Source organism: Molossus molossus, unplaced genomic scaffold (assembly GCF_014108415.1).
Source record: "Molossus molossus isolate mMolMol1 unplaced genomic scaffold, mMolMol1.p scaffold_m16_p_15, whole genome shotgun sequence".
NCBI lineage: Eukaryota > Metazoa > Chordata > Mammalia > Chiroptera > Molossidae > Molossus > Molossus molossus.
Window position 1 is genome coordinate 38133483 of NW_023425350.1, and position 18417 is coordinate 38151899.

The window sequence follows — 18417 nt, forward strand, 5'->3', positions numbered from 1 at the left end:
TTGAACCATGCACAAGAACAAAGAATGGGAGAGAAAGCTACAGCAAGAAAATGTTGGACATTAGAAAGCAGATTAGCTAGTGGTAACGCAGCCCTGAATTGTAGGTGGGGAGCAGAGAAACAGCCCGTTTCCCACAGTGGAAACCCCTCCAGCCGCAGTGGGTGAAAGTGGATAGAAAGGCGGGGCTAAAAGGACTGATGCCAAGTCCGTTTAACAAGCAGGCGGAAGCTGGTGTGTCATGTTCTGGGGAGATCTTCCAGGCACAGCTGAAAAGGGCTATAGTGCTGAAAACAGATTCAGTGAAAGGTATACTCTGAACGCTGAGGACTTAACCTTCTTCCCAGAACACGCATAGCCAGATGTATACACTGTAGGCAATGTGTAGGATATTGGGCATGTCTTCCCTGGAGGATCTGAGGGGTCCAAGAAGAAGATATAAAAATACTGAAATCAGAGGTTCTCCTATGATATGGTTCATTCAACTCACCCTAGTAAACAGAAGACCACAGCTGTGTAGCTGGACAAAGAAAAGTCCATTCCATTCTGACTCCAGGAAACATTTGATTGAATTGTTCAGCCCCTTGGATGGGCTGTCCCAATTGAGAAGCCTTTGGTCCAGGCAGTGACCCCTTACCCACCAGTCTGGACCACACCTGCAGGACAGGCAGGCATGTTTGTAGCCACCTGTCCAACCTGAGGGCCCTCATTGCTCTTCATCAATTCTTTCATTCAGTCAACATTTGTTCACTCCTACAGCAGTTATTATTATTATTATTTTTATCCTCACCTGAGGACATTTTTCCATTTTTTGTTCAGGTAGAGTGGGAGGGAGAGAGAGGAACAGAGAGAGAGAGAGAAATATCGATGTGAAAGGAACACATTGAGTGGCTGCCACCCGCACGACTGACCAGGGCCGGGGACAAACTGCAACCGAGGTACGTGCCCTTAGCGGGAACCGAACCCGGGTCTCTCTGGACCTCAGGCTGATGCTCTAACCGCTGAGCCAAACCGGCCAGGGCAGTTATTATTTCTTTAATCCCTCAACTCTACCTCCACCTCTCTTATTGTCAGTAAATCACATCTTATTTTTCTCAGAAAATGAAGGCTAGCTCATGTGAATGCCTTCTCGTATCCAAACTGCTCTCCAATTCTTTCTAACCCCGTTGTCTTCTCTTTTGTACAGATCAGGTGTGTCCTCTTTCTTTTCTAAACCCATGGAGTCTACCTGTGTCCTGACCCTGTTTCTCCCAGCCTGCCCTGGGCCTTGTCACATCGTTGCCATTCCTTTTCTTGCATCTCCAGTTCCTTCCCTTTGCCCATTTGTGAGAGCATGGGCAGTGGCACTGTGATGTTCACTCGGGTTCCCGTTCAGGACTGAGGGGCTTCTTCCTCCCCCCTGCTCGCCCTCAGTTCAGAATTGCCCTGGCAGAAGGAAGTCACCTCACTGAAGGTCACACCTTCTCTGGGCAGCTTTTCTCTCCCGACTGATTCACGTGGCGGATTATGTGGACCCGGCCCTCTCACCTCGACTCTGGACAACTCGGAAGAGCCTTCCAGTTCAGAGCTCTTCTGGGTCGGCAGAGGTCTCCGTGGAGACGGCATCTCCGCCGACTTCTCCCTGGTCCCGTCCAGTCTCCTTGCCCCCCACAGTCCCACCCAGGAGCCCTCCCTGCATGCTCATCTCTGTCTCAGAGTCTGTCTCAGGGACCCTCTCTATGACGGAATGTCTGTAAGTTATGGACATTTCAAACTCGGACATTTAACATTTTAGAGTTGCCCTTAATTACTGTATACATCTGCATTCCCATCAACAACGTAGAATGTGCCTCTTTCCACATCCTAGCTGCCCTACTGGATGTATCACACTTCCAAGTCCTTGCCATTCCATAAGTAACAGATGGTGTCTCCTTCTTGCTTTCCTCATATTTTTTAAATTATGAGAGAATATTTTCACATATTTATTGGCCATTTATATTTCTTTTCCTTTCACCGCCGTCTTTTACATTTTGATGTTTAAGTGCACTTTGTATAGTAAGAAAACTGCAAATATGTCTTCCAGTTTGCTATTTGTTTTGACTCTGCTTAAGACATTTTTGACCATTTAAAAGTTTTACATTTTTAATTAGTTAATGGTATCAATATTCTTCCTATGCTTCTTGGTTTCCTGTCATGCTTAAATTAGCATTCCCCATTCTAAGATTTTATTTTGTTTTTTCTTTATTGATTTTAGAGAGAGAAAACATTGATTGGCCGCCTCCTGCATGTGGGGATCAGGCCCACAACCTGGGCATCTGTCCTGACCAGGAATCAAACCGGCAACCTCTTGGTGCATGGGTCAACACTCAACCACTGAGCCACACTGGCCGGACTCCCCATTCTAAGATTTTAAAAATTCAGTAGTATTTTCTTTAAAACTTGGTTCAATATTGATGTCAGAAAGATGTTCCTGAGTACCTTAACCAGAAGTTAGTTTCCTAGTTCCTTTCTCCCTTTATATAAAAATCACATTGCATATCACATCTTTCCTTATCATTAGTTACTTTTATTATTCTCCAGAGTCTTCTAGAAGAGTATGTAACTGAGGGAAGAAAGCCCACTTGAAATATCTATGTATGTGCCCCAATACCTAGAATATGCCTTGTATGCAGTGCTACTTAAATATGTATGTAATTGAATTAACTGGTACTGTTTGTGGTTCTTTTTCACACTAAAGGTGAGTGTGTATATATATGTATATATCCAATCCTCACTAATTAGATATAAATTTGTGACCATTTATTTTCTGCTTAGAAATATTGTTCTGCCATCTGCAGACCTGGGCCACACCTATCAAGGGCTGACTGAAGAGCAGCACATGAACACTGGGCCTAGGGCTTGCCAAGGGACTGGTGACAAGAACACTCCTAAGTGAGTCGGCAGGTCAGGCAAGGGTTCCTCGCACCAACAGCGGCCTGTGCGGGGAGCCGTGGCACACACACAGTGTAAATGTTGCTGTATCACCTAACAGCATGACCGTTCTGACATCGTTTCCACCTTGGCCATAGATAGGCCAGGCTGGTGATATTTTGATGGTGTCCAAGACCAGCTACATATAGGTAGGGAGATAGACTCCCAACTAGTTAAATCCACTGAGTTATCAGCTCGGGTGGATTGGACCATTGCAGCTCTAAGCCTGCAATCCTTACTGGCTCCATTTCCTCTCTCTCCACTCTCTCTTGAGCCCATTCGAATATGGCTTTCAGTACACTACAGCTGCTCTCGTCAAGGCTGTCAGTGAACTCGGGGTTGCTAAACGCAATGGTCAGTTCTCAGTCCTCACTTGCTGGTTCTTCCTGAGCTCTTAACACAACACTGGGTAGACCTCAGGTGCAGTCCTCGGAGCTCTTCCATTTTCTCCCTATATTCATTTTCTTAGTGAGCCCATCCAATCTTATGGCTTCCAATTCTATTTGCAGACAAATTCAAATGTTATCTCCTCCAGCCAGACTCATAGATCCAGCTGCATACTCTCATAGACATCTCAAGCTTCATTCCAGCATGGAACTTCTGCTCTTTCCCCAGCCTCTCCATTTCAGGAAATGACACCATCATCCAAGTAGTTTGTCAAACCGATACTCCCGATGTCATCCTTCAGTCCTCTCTCTTCCGCTCCTACATCCTATCCGTCAGCAAATCTTTTGTCTGTACCTTCAAAACATATCCAGAATCTGATTGCTTGTCACTATGATCGCTGCCTCCACCCTGGACAAGTTACTTAACTCTTCTGTGTATCTCTTTCCTCGTCAACAATTTAGGAGTGATAATGGACTATAACTTATAGGGTTAATGTGTGGTCTAACTAGTATCTATAAAGAATTTAGCACACTGCTGAGCAGTCGGTGCACAATAAATACTAGCTTCGCCCTGGCCAATTTGGCTCAGTGGTTAGAGTGTCGGCCTGCGGTCCAGAGAGACCCGGGTTCGGTTCCCACTAAGGGCACGTATCTCGGTTGCAGTTTGTCCCCGGCCCTGGTTGGTTGTGCGGGTGGCAGCCACTCGATGTGTCCCTTTCACGGCAATGTTTCTCTCTCTATCTCTCTTCCTCTCTCTCCCTCCCACTCTATCTGAACAAAAAATGTCCTCGGGTGAGGATAAAAAAATAAAAAATATATTAGCTTCTATTATTTCTGGCTTTTCTTTTCTAGAAGTTTCAAGGAGATTTGACTTGTAAAATTGAAGTCATCAACTCCTTTTCATAATAAGTAAATTTTATTCTTCAACACGTGTAATTTCCATTTTTAAAATTTCAATTAAATGAGTTGGAGAGAATAAAATGTACTACTGTACTCATGGCTTAGCTTCCAAGAAAGAAGAAAAATGAAAAGTCACCTTTCCTGGTAAAACTGTCATAAATGAGCACCATGGCGATGTGAAGCATTAGAATTCTCCTCGTGCCAGCAGCAATTTTCAGCTAATCAGACGAGTTCAGCCTGGAAAACAGTTTTAATTCAAGGTTGTATGAGATGCTGCTGCACAGCTGTACACAGCACTAGTTTCACAACTTGAAAGAACTTTGGGGAGATGAGGAAAGTCTGGGATGTTGCTACAAAAGCTGCCGTCACTTGTAGAAAATGGCCTCATATTAACCTGTAGGCCCACTTACTCTGTTATCCCAACTAATTATTAATAGGTAGAAAGTTTCTGGAAAATTCTTAACAGTATTAGCTGAGTTTTCAACTATATTACAATAAACCTTAATTATATAGGAAGCATCTCAGGTAAGTGCCCAAATGTATAAATTAGACATGTCAGTACTGCTAATAAATTAAGAATACCATTGCACTATAGCAGCAGAAAAATAGTTTCAGATCATTTAACTTGTCCCTTTAATGCAGCCAGTTTGCTAATACATATGGTAAGAAATGGTTTTTGAATAGATAAGAAAAAATGTCCATCGAAAATCATATTTATTCTTTCATCCATTCTCTCTCCCCATATCTACCTGGTTCTCAATAATGAGAAAAAAAACAATGGTGAATTACTTTTATTACTTACCTCTTTGTAAAAACATTTTAGATCCTTTTGTATAGCTCAAGAGCTAGGTGGTAGTGGCCTTATATGTTTTAAGAGGGGTTAATAACCTCAATATGAAATCATCAGTAGTTGACTATGCTTAATATATAATATAAAAGAATTCATATTTTACATTATATGCAAAAGTAAACTTCCATTGTGGGATCATTTTAGCTTGTCTATATATACTTTACATGCTAATTTTTATTTGTTTGTTTTTTGTAGGAAGTCCTGGCTGAGCAAGGTTGGAAGTCCTAGTTCTCGTATTGACCACACGGACTTTTCTAATGAAAAAACCATCTCCAAACTTGAATATTCTAACTTTAGTATTCGATACTAATAGAAATAAAAATTATGTTTATACTGCACAATAGACACTTTATTCTTAAATCTATATACTACGGTAATAATAGCAGAGTAGGGTAAAAATAGGAACTCTGTTCTGAAAGCTATAATACTATAGTTTTATTTAACTATGTTTTTAACAAGCAAACACTAGTATCCTAAAATTAAAAATGTCATTACAAAATATTTAATACGGATATTTAATTTAAACTTGTCTCATTGAAACTAATTCTAATGAATGCTATAGCATACATGTTATCTGGCTAGCCATAAAAATAATAAAGTTAACCATTTAAAGATTACTTTTAAGTACTGTTGTCTGAATTGAATTCTAAAACCTTCCAAGGTTTCATTGTAAAGAGGGCATTATGTTGGGAGTGGACGAGAAAGACAGACATAGGCCTTCAGCGATAAAAACGAAGTGACAAGAGCCAAAGGGACAAGAAGGTTATACTTTGGAAAGGGACCAAAGGCTGTGGATTTTCCAAGAGACAGAGACCTGCACCTTTCTCCTCAGTGGCACCCCTATGGGATGTTAAACCCGAGAAGGGAATACCTGGGGTACATCCAGAAAAGCTAGATTCCTGTCCCTAAAAGTGCCACGAAGTATCCTGATTACAAAGGACCATGGTGGCTGGGACTGTATTCATGGTAACTGGTATGGACTGGAGACCAGAGAAGTCTTTCCTGAATGTTCTGTCTGCATAAGGTCCGTTACGTGGCCCGAGAGAGGGTGCAAAGTACCAGGATGGCAGATTTAACTTCCTACCTCCCAGGCCGGTGGGGCTTGAAGCAGGCTCAACTTGATTTAGAGAAAATAAAATAGATATTTTTCGCACACTCAAGTTTGAAAAAAAAAATACATCTTTATACATAAAAAGGCTAAGTGATTTTGAAAAAATAAGATCTCAGATGTGACACCAATATGTCACTTTTTATTACCCTGCTATCTGCTGGCACAGTCTTCTAACTGCATAAACTGAATCACATTAGTCAAGGCTGCTTAATGATTAATATATAACCAATTCTAATACTGGATGAAAAATATTGTAAGTAACGATTAAAAGTAGGTGTTCATGAATGGGTAGAAAGCAAGAGAAAAAAGGTAAAGCAATTTTAAAAATGTGTTATAGAGGCCAGATACATTTTAACATTAAACTTAATATGTCAAATTTCATATGGCACTTACACAAAGAAGTTTTATTCACATATCATATTTTAGATAATAACAGATACAACATTTGGTTTTGTCAGAATTAGACATTTAAAAACACAAGAAAAATATTAAGCTAAAGATGGGTATCTACTTCAATGACTATTAACCAGGAGTCTTAACTCGCCACACACCCACACCCTTCTCCAGAAGCAACATATCAGAATTGTGGGAGTATTTTTGTATTTATATAAAATGACTATTTTTTTTACTGGCATTAAAACAGGCATATAGATTAGTGGAACAGAATAGACAGCACAGAAATAAACCCATGCCTATGTATGGTCAATTATCTATAACACAAGAGGCAAGAATATACAATGGGGTAAAGACAGCCTCTTCAATAAATGGTATTGGGAAAACTGGACAGATACATGCAAAAGAACAAAACTAGGATCACTTTCTTACACCATATACAAGAAGAAACTCAAAATGGATTAGCCTTAAATGAAGACCTAAAACCATAAAACTCCTAGAAGAAAATATGGGCAGTAAAGCTCTTTGACATTGCTCTTAGTAATTTTTTTTTTTTTTTTTTATGTCTCCTTGGACAAAGGAAACAAAAATTAAACTAATGGGACTATGTCAAACTAAAAAGTTTTTGTACAGCAAAGGAAACCAACAAAACAAAAAAAACCTACCGAATGGGAGAATATATTTGCCAATATATATCCAATAAAGGGTTAATATATATAAAATATATAAGGAACTCATACAACTTAACATGAAAAAAAAACAACAATCCAATTTACAAAATGGACAGATGACCTGAATAGAAATTTCTCCAAAGAGGACAGATGGCCAACAGACATATGAAAAGATGCTCAGCACCACTAATCATAGGTGAAATGCAAATTAAAACCACAAGGAGATATCACCTCACACCTGTCAGACTATCATCGCTATATCAACAAGTAAGTGTTTGTTAGAAAGTGGAGAAAAGATGAACCTCATGCACTCCTGGTGGGTGTAGCCACTATGGAAACCAGTGTAAATATTTCTCAAAAAATTAAAAAGAGAACTACCATGACCCAGTAATTCCACTTCTGGGTATTTTATTTTTTTATTTATTTACTTATTTATTTTTATTCCTCACCTGAGGATATTCTTCTATTTATCATCAGATAGAGTGGGAGGGAGAGAGACAGAGAGAGAGAGACAGAGAGAAATATTGATGTGAGAGAGCCACATCAACTGGTTGCCTCCTGCACAACCCCAACCAGGGCTGAGGATGAACCACAACCGAGATATGTGCCCTTGACTGGAATTGAACCTGAGACTCATTGGTCCAAGGGCTGACACTCTAATCACTGAGCAAAACTGGCCAGGGCTGGGTATTTATTTAAATTAAAAAAAAAAACACTATATGAAAGATTATGCACCCTTATGTTTACTGCAGCATTGTTTACAAGAGCCAAGATATGGAAGCAACCTAAGTGCCCATCAGTAGGCAGTTGGATAAAGAAGGTGTGGTATATTTATACAGTGGAATCTTACTCCACCATGAAAAAGAATGAAATCTTGCCATTTGCAACAACATGGAGGGACCTAGAGGGTATTATGGTAAATGAAGTAAGTCAGACAGAAGAAGACAAATACCATAAGGTTTCACTTGTATGTGGAATCTAAACAACAAAATAAATGAACAGACAAAACATAAACTCATAGATACAGAGAACAAATTGATGGTCGCCAGAAGGGAGGGGGATTGAGGGGATGAGGGAAAAAGGTGAAGGGATTAATAAACACAAATTGCCAGTTATAAAAAGTCATGGAATGTAAACTACAGCATAGAGAATATAGTCAATAATATTGTAATAACTATGCATGGTGTCAGATGGGTGCTAGACTTATGGCGGCGATCACTTCATAGCTACATAAATATCTAATCACTGTTGTATGCCTGACACTAACATGCTATTGTATGTCAATTGTAATTGAAAGATTTTTTTTTAATGAAAAACACAAACAAACCTGTCTTTTTAAAAAGTTAACTCAAGAAGTAAAGCTCAAGCCCTGGTTAGAGCGTCACCCTGAGGACCAAAGAGTCGTGGGTTCAATTCCAGTCAAGGGCATGTACCTTGGCTGCGGTTTGGTCCCCAGCCCTGGTCCGGGTCGTGTAGGAGGCAGCCAATCAATGTGTCTCTCTCGCATTGATGTTTCTCTCTCTCTCCCTCTCCCCCACCTCCCCCTCCCCCTCTATCTGAAGATAAATGGAAAAACATCCTTAGATAAGGATTTAAAAAAACAAAACAAGAAAGTAAAGCTCAATAGAATTTTCCGGGCTGAAGAGAATATGCAAATGCAGACATGTAGCAGGTGGAGAACACAGAAGCAACAGCGAGGTGGGAGAGACATGAGGTTTTTCTGTTAGGAAGGTATGGGCTTCCACAGTCTTGAAGAAGCAATCCGAATTTCATCTGAGGCTGAGAATGTCCCGGATGCCCTGCAGAATGTTTGTTTTTCCAAGCTAGGTGCTGTGTTAGCTGCCAGCCGAGAAGCAGGGAGGAAGGAAACCGACAGGTGGGGGCTGGGGGTTAGTGGGTTTGACTTTGTCCAAAATTGGTCACCATTTGTACAACTAAATATTTTCAACGCCTACTGAAGACATTTTTCAGAAACGTGTATCTCTATATTCATAACTGATGACAGAAAAACAGAATCTATTTCCAAAAATTAGCTTGTATTTGGATGTATGTAGTCCACAAATATATTTCACACAGTAGCTCTCCCTGACCTCCATTAACATGGAATGTTCACCACGTGATTAAAAGAAAAAGATGTTCATGTCTGGAACTAATTTCAGGAACTGAAAATAGGCAGCAGAGTATGGCAGAAAATATTCTGGTCTAGAGATCAGAAGACCTGCATTCAGGGCCCAGCCCACCCTTTAATTTGCTGCGTGCCTAGGTGCCCTCATTTGCAAAGTCAAGAATTTGGATTAAATAGGGACGTTTGCAGCATTCCAGTAAGCCAGAGGTCTCCCAGGAGGTGGTACCAGGACAGCTGCAGAAGGGCCACGAGAAAGGCAGTTGAGGGCCCTAATCCCTGCTCCAATCAGAGCAGCTGTTTCCAGGTCTTTCATATATTAGGAATCTCCATAAGACATCTTTTTTTGTTTTTTTAATCCTCACCCGAGGACATTTTTTTTCCATTTTTTGTTCAGATAGAGCGGGAGGGAGAGAGAGAGAGAGAGAGAGAGAGAGAGAGAGAGAGAGAGAAACATCGATGTGAAAGGGACACATCGAGTGGTTGCCACCCGCATGACCCAACCAGGGCCGGGGACAAACTGCAACTGAGGTACACGCCCTTAGCAGGAACCGAACCCGGGTCTCTCTGGACCACAGGCCGACGCTCTAACCACTGAGCCAAATCGGCCAGGGCTCCATAAGACCTCTTTTGAGAAGAATTCTGCCTCAAAGAAACAAACAACAAAGACACTGAGTTTGTATTTGGAGTCTTCTTTTCTAAATTTCTATAAATGCTCAACTCAAATCTCTTGATTACTTCTGCCAAGCCAGCGTGGTATGTCTACCTGTAGCCACCTCTTTGAAACGGGCATGCTTTGTGAAAACACCGTTGGAGATAGATTTATTTTTCGTGGTGGTCTCTGTAAGGGTCCAGGGTAGCTAAACTATTTCTGAAACTGATTTTCTGTTGTCTTGTTTCTATTTTTATGTTACCAAAATGAAAAGTATGCAAGAGGAAATACAAATATATAATGAGTGACTTAATTAAAAAGTGTTTTATAAGCATATCTTGTAGATTTTAACCTAACATTTAGACTTATGTGAAAGAGGCAATTTTCTTTTTTCTTAATTGGTTTAAATAATTTTGAATAAAACTGAAGTCTGATAAGAATTTTAAAATTTGGTCCTGGCTGGTTTGGCTCAGTGGTTCGAGTGTCGGTCTGTGGACCAAAGAGTCATGGGTTCGATTCCAGTCAAGGGCACGTACCTGGGTTGAAGTTCGTCCTCAGCCCTGGTCAGGGTCGTGCGGGAGGCAACCAATGTGTCCCTCTCACGTTGATGTTTATCTCTCCCTCCCTCTCACTCTATCTGAAGATAAATGGAAAAATATCCTCAGGTGAGGATTAAAACAAAATTTTTTTAAAATTTAGAATTAAAATGTCTACATCTCATTAGCAGGTTTTTCTATAGAAAGTGAGTTTGTCTTCTAGAGGGCATGCTTTGTGCCTTCTCCTCTGCTTGAAGGTCAGTATATGCGCTTGGTTGGAGGTCCAAGACTTCTTTCATCCTCAAACTACATTTTTCTTGTGTTAGTGTTATTTTCTTTTTTTTTTTTTTTTTTTTTTTTTTTTTATCCTCACCCAAGGACATTTTTCCATTATTTGCACAGACAGAGTGGGAGGGAGAGAGAGAAAGAGAGAGAGAGGGAAACATCGATGTGAAAGGGACACATCGAGTGGCTGCCACCCGCACGACCAACCAGGGCCGGGGACAAACTGCAACCGAGGTACATGCCCTTAGCGGGAACCGAACCCGGGTCTCTCCGGACCGCAGGCAGACGCTCTAACCGCTGAGCCAAACCGGCCAGGGCGTTAGTGTTATTTTCTATGCTGGCACAATGGATGTTACACGTAGCAGTGAATATAAGCCTCCAATACAACTTTTTCCCCTCCTTCCTCATTTTTTACAAACACTAAAAGAGGAATGGAGAAAGATTCAGTAGATTCAATGTACTGGAAATGGAGTTTCTATTTCAAAACAATTCTAAAAAGCAAGGATTATAGTGAGTCATTTGGTTTTTTCAAGCATCAAAGCAGAATTTCTACTGAACTCTGGTCAGATTAATCTGGATTAAGAACATGCCTGCAATCAGATAACTGGCATAAAGTGAATAGACACAATGTACCATTATTTTTTAGATGCAGTATCTGTATCAACCAGGAAAAACTGGAGCAAAAATTATTCTACTCCTCTACTTCTTTTTCTGAGGTAGCAAAAGAAGAATCAACTTGTGTGTCTTTTCTCTGATCCCAACTGCCACGTTTCCCCATAACGTAACTCCCAAGGCACAGCACACAGGAAACAGGACACACGGAGTGGCGTGCCGGGTAGTCCCATTGCTGAACATGGAAGTCAAGGCCGGGTAGTTTCCTAAGTGTCCATTTTATAGTTATTCATACTTTATAAATTATTTTATACATACTCTTATATGTATGATGTATTTCATAATTTTTTAAAAAATGTAAGTCTAGAAATCAAAATACTAGATTAGGGCAGATCAACCCTTCTAAGGCTTTTAGACCCCAGAAGGATATACTCTGTCTGTTGGCAAATACCAGTATATAACCAAACCCTTCTCATTAAAGGATGAATAAACAGGAAACAAAAATCAGTCCTAAAAAAACAAACAAAAAACCTACAGCCAAGGTAAATGAAACATTATCCTTTAGAATCAGGGGAAGTACATAGCTCTAAAAGCTATTAAAAGAAAAAAAAAACAAAATTTCAGGAAACACATGTGATGTCCTCAACAGCGTGTAATGCAAGTTGATCTCTGAAAGAAGAGCAGAGAGCCATTGGGGAGATATATGCAGATTAAAATAAAATATACAAATTAAGGAAAATGACTTGAAATATAAAAATCACACTCTGAAGAGCAGCCAACACACACACACATAATTACACACTTAGCTATGGAAACTATAGAAAACCCAAGAGGGAATAGGAAACTTGCAATCAATTCTGGAATTAGTAACTGGAAAATTTCATTAGTGATACAGAACTGTGGTTGCCAAACCCAGCTGATTATCAGAATTACCTACAGAGCATTTTAAACATATTTATTACCAGGTGCCACCCTAAACCTTATAAATCAGGATCTTTCATGGTTTTTGTCTCTGAATCTGCATGTTTAAAAATATCCCCAGGTGAGCCCAGCCAGTGTGGCTCAGCGGACTGAGCACTGCCCCATGGACTGAGAGGTCCCAGTTCAATTCCTGGTCGGGGCACATGCCCGGGTTTCGAGCTCCATCCCCAGTAGGGGGTGTGCAGGAGGCAGCTGATCAATGGTTCTCTCTACATTTATGTTTCTCTCTCTCTCTCCCTTCCTCTCTCTCTAAAAAAATCAATAAAAACATTTAAATATATATCCATCCCCAGGTGATTTTGACAATCTGCAAAGCTCAGGAAACACTAGAATAGAGACTAAATCTAAAAAAAATTATCAAGAAAGTAGAACACAAGTGAAAAAGGTGAGTGTGCAAATGATTAATTTAGAGGCATGAAGGCACATATCTAACCCATCAATAAATCAGTAACAGAAGTTCATGGGGGAAATAAACCCAGAATTGAAACGGAAGGAAAAATCAGTCATGATAGAAGAAAACTTCCTTGAGTTAAAAAAATATATATATAGCTATAAATTATACAGTATAAAGTTTTAAAGCTAAGGACTTACATTTTAAGCAAACATTACTGAAAAGAGGCCTTTACATAAAGCTTCGCTAATAAATAAATAAGTTTTCAAGATAAAAACGCTTTAACGTTCACCTCAAGAAGAACCTAATGGCCGCCCAGCAACTCTCCCGTTTCTCCAGTCCATTCAGCCCCCACCGTCCCAGACAACCATTTCAGACGTCCCCTCCCTCAGCCCTGCTTCTGCTTCCTGTCTCCATTAGAAGAGGACTTCCACAAGCTTCCACCACTGCGTTTCCTACCCACCCACATTTGTGCCCAAGAACTTCCTTTACCTTCCTGCCTATTACTGGATGAACCATCTATGATCCCAATTAAGGTAATGCCTGGATCCCACATCCTCAGGGATGCCCTCCTGCAATTCTCACTCTTACATTATCAGCTTCTATTTCCTACTGAACTTATCTTTCGCATCAGTCTACACTATTAATTTCTCCCTCTCTTGACCCCTCCAGCTACCACCACATATCTCTTCCTTTTACAGATTAACTTCTCCAAAAGAGTTGTCTATACTTGTTATAATCCAATCACTCCATTCTTTTGTTGTTGTTGTTAATCCTCACCCTAGGATATTTTCCCACTGTTTTTGTTTGCTTTTTTTTAAAGACAGAATGGAAGGTAGGGAGGGAGGGAGGGAGAGAAATATCAATGTGAGAGAGACACATCGATTGGCTTCTCCCGCATAACCCCGACCAGGGCTGGGGATCAAATGTGCAACTCAGGTACATGCCCTTGACTGGGAATCAAACCCATGACCCTTTGGTATGTAGGCTGATGCTCTAACCACTGCGCAAAACTGGCCAGGGCAACTAACTCCAGTCTTCTTGAATCTATTTCCATCACATTCTTGCTCCCTGACCCATCCCCTCTTATTATTCCTAAGGATTTCATTTCATTGCTGCTAACTCCACTGGTCAGTACTCTGACCTACTCTTATTTTTACAGGGCTTCCTGGACATTGCTCTCTTGATTTTTCTCTTGCCACATTAGTCATACCTTTTTCAGTCTTCTTTGATGACTCCTCATCTCTTAACCTCCCAACATTGGCGGTTCCCAGAGCTCAGGCCCTAGACATCTTCTCTTCTTAAGCTATACTGATCCCTTTGACAATATTATCCAGTCTCATAACTTTATATATCATGTACATGTTGACAACTCCAACATTTACATTTCTCACCCAGGCTTATTCCCTCGACTCCAGATTCATATAACCAAGAGTTACTCTAAGTAGACAATTAGACTTCTAGTAGGCCTCTCAGATTTTAATGTCCCAAACTGAGTTTCTGTGCTGCTTGGGTCCAAACTTTGTCCTCCCACCGACATCCCCTACCTCAGGGGATGGCTTCTGCTACAGACTTCTCCACCCAGATTGGCAGCAAGAGCCATGGCCAGTTTGGCTCAGCAGTTAGAGCGTTGGCCCGCGGACCAGAGAGGCCCGGGTTCAGTTCCCACTAAGGGCACGTACCTGGGTTGCAGTTTGTCCCCGGCCCCAGTTGGGGTCGTGTGGGTGGCAACCACTCAATGTGTCTCTCTTACGTCGATGTTTCTCCCTCTCTCTTCCTCCCTTTCTCCCTCCCACTCTGTCTTGAGATAAATGCAAAATGTCCTTAGGCGAGGATAAAAATTGTTTTTAAAGACCGAGTTTTGAGATGCTCAGGTTAAAAACACAGGAAAAAAATAGTCATCTTTGACTTTTCTCTGGTGTTCATGACCCTGTTGTCTTTATCTTCAAATGCCCAGAATTTGCTTAAAAATGATCCAGTGGCCCACCTGGTGTGGCTCAGTGGATTGAGCATCGTTCCATGGACTGAGAGGTTCAGGTTTGATTCCTGGTCAGGGCACATGCCCAGGTTTTGGGCTCAATCCCCGGGGCGGGGGGGGGGGACAAACAGGAGGCAGCCCAATAATGTTTCTCTATCACATCAATGTTTCTATCTCTCTCTCCCTTCCTCACTCTCTAAAAACCAATAAAATCAGCCCTGGCCAGTTTGGCTCAGTGGTTGGAGCATTGGCCTGTGGACCAGAGAGTCCTGGGTTTGGTTCCTGCTAGGGGCACATACCAAATAAAAATAAAATCCAATAAAAACATATTAAGAAAATAGGATTAAACATGCACTGACAACTACTAAAGTGGGTACACAGAGGTTCATTAGACTATTCCCTATTATTTTGTTTATATGTTCCATAATAAAACATTTTAAAATGTATACTCAATCCAACCACTTTTCAGATATCGAAGGTAACACCAATCCCAGTCACCACCATTACTGCAGTAGCCTCCTAAATGAACTCCATGCTTTTGCCTTTGTCCTTCAGTCTATTCTCGGAACATCAGATCATGTCACACCTCAGCTCAAAACCTGGTTGTATTATTTTACTCTTAAAAGCTAAAATCACTACAGTAGCCTCCTGAGTCCTACACAATCTGGTCTCCCCTTATGTCTTGACCTCATCTCCTCCTATTCTCCCCTTGCTCACCCTGCTCCAGCCTCATGGAACCCTGGCTGTTCCTTGCATGTCCCGGGCGTCCTCTGCATCCTTTCCACTTATTATTTCTTCTCACGTAAACGCTATTCCCCCAGACACCTGCAGATATCACTCCCTCACTTCCTTCTGGTCTTTGGGCAAATGTTACCTTACCATGGGTCCTTCCCTGATCACCCTATTGAAATTGTTAAATGCTCACTTCCCAAACTCCTTATCTACTTTTCTTCTTTTCTTTCTCCAAGGTGTTTATCACCATCTAACTAATGTTCTATATTTTACTGAGTCACCTATTATCTTTTATCCCAAAGTAAGTTATATTAGGGCAGAGATTTGTGTAAATTTGTACCCTGCTATATTTCTAGCACCTAGAATAGTGCACAGCCATACTAAATGTTCAATACTATTTGATGAATTAAATATAGGAAAAGAAATACTCTCCCAAGGGCTTAATCTAAGATGACAGAGTTCATATATTCATAATATAGAAAAAATTATTTCAACTCCCCTATAAAAATTCCTCACATAATCTAAACATATGCTGATTATAAGAGAGACATAAAATAAGGTGACAAAAATTTCCACTATCGCCCATGCAGGATATAGTGATAAGCACTGGACTTAACCACCCATGGCAAATAGCTAGAACTCTGGACAGATCTGTGGGACAACCTTTTCAGATGCTGGACAACAGGCAGTGCAGGACCCTGATCCCTAAGAAGAAGGAAACAAATGAAGTGAGCTCCACAGTTGCTGCATTTTCTGCTTAGAGGCAATTTCCAGACTGCAGGAGCAGGAAGGAGAAATCCAAACAGTGTCTGGAGGCCTTGCTGAAGAGAAGAGGCAGAGAATGGCGTTTAGGGAGACCGAGTTACATGTGTCTAGTGGCACCATAGTGGATAGCACAGCTCTAGATTCATGGGGAAACAAATCCACTGAAATTGAACAGTAGTTGTCAGTCTCTAGCTGGTAAATTTTTGCTTTATTTACATCCATGTTCGCTAAACTTTTCTATAATAAGCATGTATTCCTTTTATAATATTTAGAAAAATGTTGAAAAATGCATACATTAAATTCCCAATACCTAATTTGGAAAGAGAAGTGGTAATTTCACCGGAAAATTTTTAGAATTAAAATCTAATACTATAGAAACTGAGCTAGCACTTAATTAAGGTAGTTTTTTTTCTGGATAGGAATTTCTATGTTAACAAAGAGTTTAGCAATAGAAGTTTTCATGTTAAGGGTGAAACCAACAGTTTCTTTACAATTTCATTTTTTTCTGAGCTGTGATGGATCTAGATAGGCCTATTTGTAAGAAATACAAGAAAAGACGATCTATGTCAGAGACGTATGGATTACTCTGAAAACATAAAAATCAGTTAAATGCTGACACTTTCAGTCATTTGACTAATTGTATGCCATAATTTTAAAAGCGAAAAAGCTTTGCATTTATGGCTGCATACAATTTAACAAAAGTAGATAATAAAATTAGTTTAATGGACCTAAATTGAGATGAATAAAAGATTTAATATTAGATTTTTAGAAAACTGAGAGTTTATACTATAAATTCTCCCACTCTATGACCTCCTCATCATCCCTCCTTCATACCAATTTGCTTCTATTTAGCAACAATAAACCTCCTAATGGGCCCCATTAGTGCCTCCAATATGCAGTCTGAATAATACATCTGAGACCTCAGCATTCTGGGATTTAAGCTGTAGCTTAACTCTGATTTTAAAAAGAATGTCAATGTCCTATTCATTTTATTGTTTCACCCATTGTTTGAAAACAGAGTGGGAGGGGGGAAAAAAAATACAACACTAGCAATTTCCAAATGTCATCAAAGTGAGTAACTCAACATTTCGAGCTGTTGACCACAGCACAGCACAGGGCTCTGATCCGGCAGTATGTGTATGCGTGGGCATCATGGCCTGTCATATGTTCAAGTTCTTTTCTAACACAGGTATAAATTCAACTAGTGCATTCTTTAGTAAAAATTTTGCTAAATTTGGAAAATTAACATTGTCCAAAGACAAAATTGGGGTGTATTAATGGTATTTGTATTATTAAATTTGAAAACATCACTTTGAGATATGACAGAAGAGATCATTTTAGTGCAAATCATATCTTTCCAAACCATAATGTGCATTGTTTTTTAAGTACTGGCTGTCCCTGAGTAGCTCACAATTAGACAAGGAAACAAGACATTCACTAACACAAATCTAGAGTAAAATTCCAAGGTAATAAACAAATGATGTCATGGTACTATAGTCTGTATAGCCTTGGTCCTAAAATTCGGGCCTGATATTGTGTGCTGCCTTACATCTGGGAGGGCCTCCAATGGCCCATCCTCTTCCCACTGGCTCCCATGGACAAGATCCCCTAGCCTAACAACCCTCCTTACAAGGGACCAGATGTACCTCCTGCTTACACCTAAATAGCAAGTTTCAATTCCCTGCCAGCCTGCAAAATTATTCGAACAAGCCCATCACGTCCTCCAGTGGAAACCAGGGGTGACCTCATCCTCTTAACCCTACAGAGCTGCTCCCCACAGCCGCTGGCTGCTCATTCTGTTCTCTGCGGCCCCGCGCAGCATGGTGTCCTACACCCCTTGGCTGTCAGTACATGTCACTGATGAGCTGCTGCCAGTGTTGGATGTTATGTGTCTGGGTAGGAAACCTCTTCCCTCATCAGTGAGGTGAATAGGAGGTGATTAGAATAGGCCATAACTCTTAATACTGTAAAAGGTCCAGTTTCAAAAAAAAGATCCTTAGAGTGGCTGGCTGTGAATATTTGGTGAAATGGATTGGCCTAGGTGGAGAATGGTGTTAAGGATTTGGTTCTGCCTGTGGCTTTGGTCTTATTCTGGGATTCTCTCTG

General features: G+C 40.6%; 1 protein-coding gene across 1 annotated transcript in view; it reads left to right on the forward strand.

The window, feature by feature from the left end:
- Positions 1-5661, forward strand: part of ACYP2 (acylphosphatase 2) — a 115866-nt gene extending 110205 nt beyond the window's left edge. Inside the window, exon 4 of the mRNA XM_036263014.1 lies at positions 5278-5661. Within this exon, the coding sequence (XP_036118907.1) occupies positions 5278-5392 (115 nt within the window). The 3' untranslated portion in view covers positions 5393-5661. The remainder of the gene's footprint in view (positions 1-5277) is intronic.
- Positions 5662-18417: the final 12756 nt, after the last annotated feature.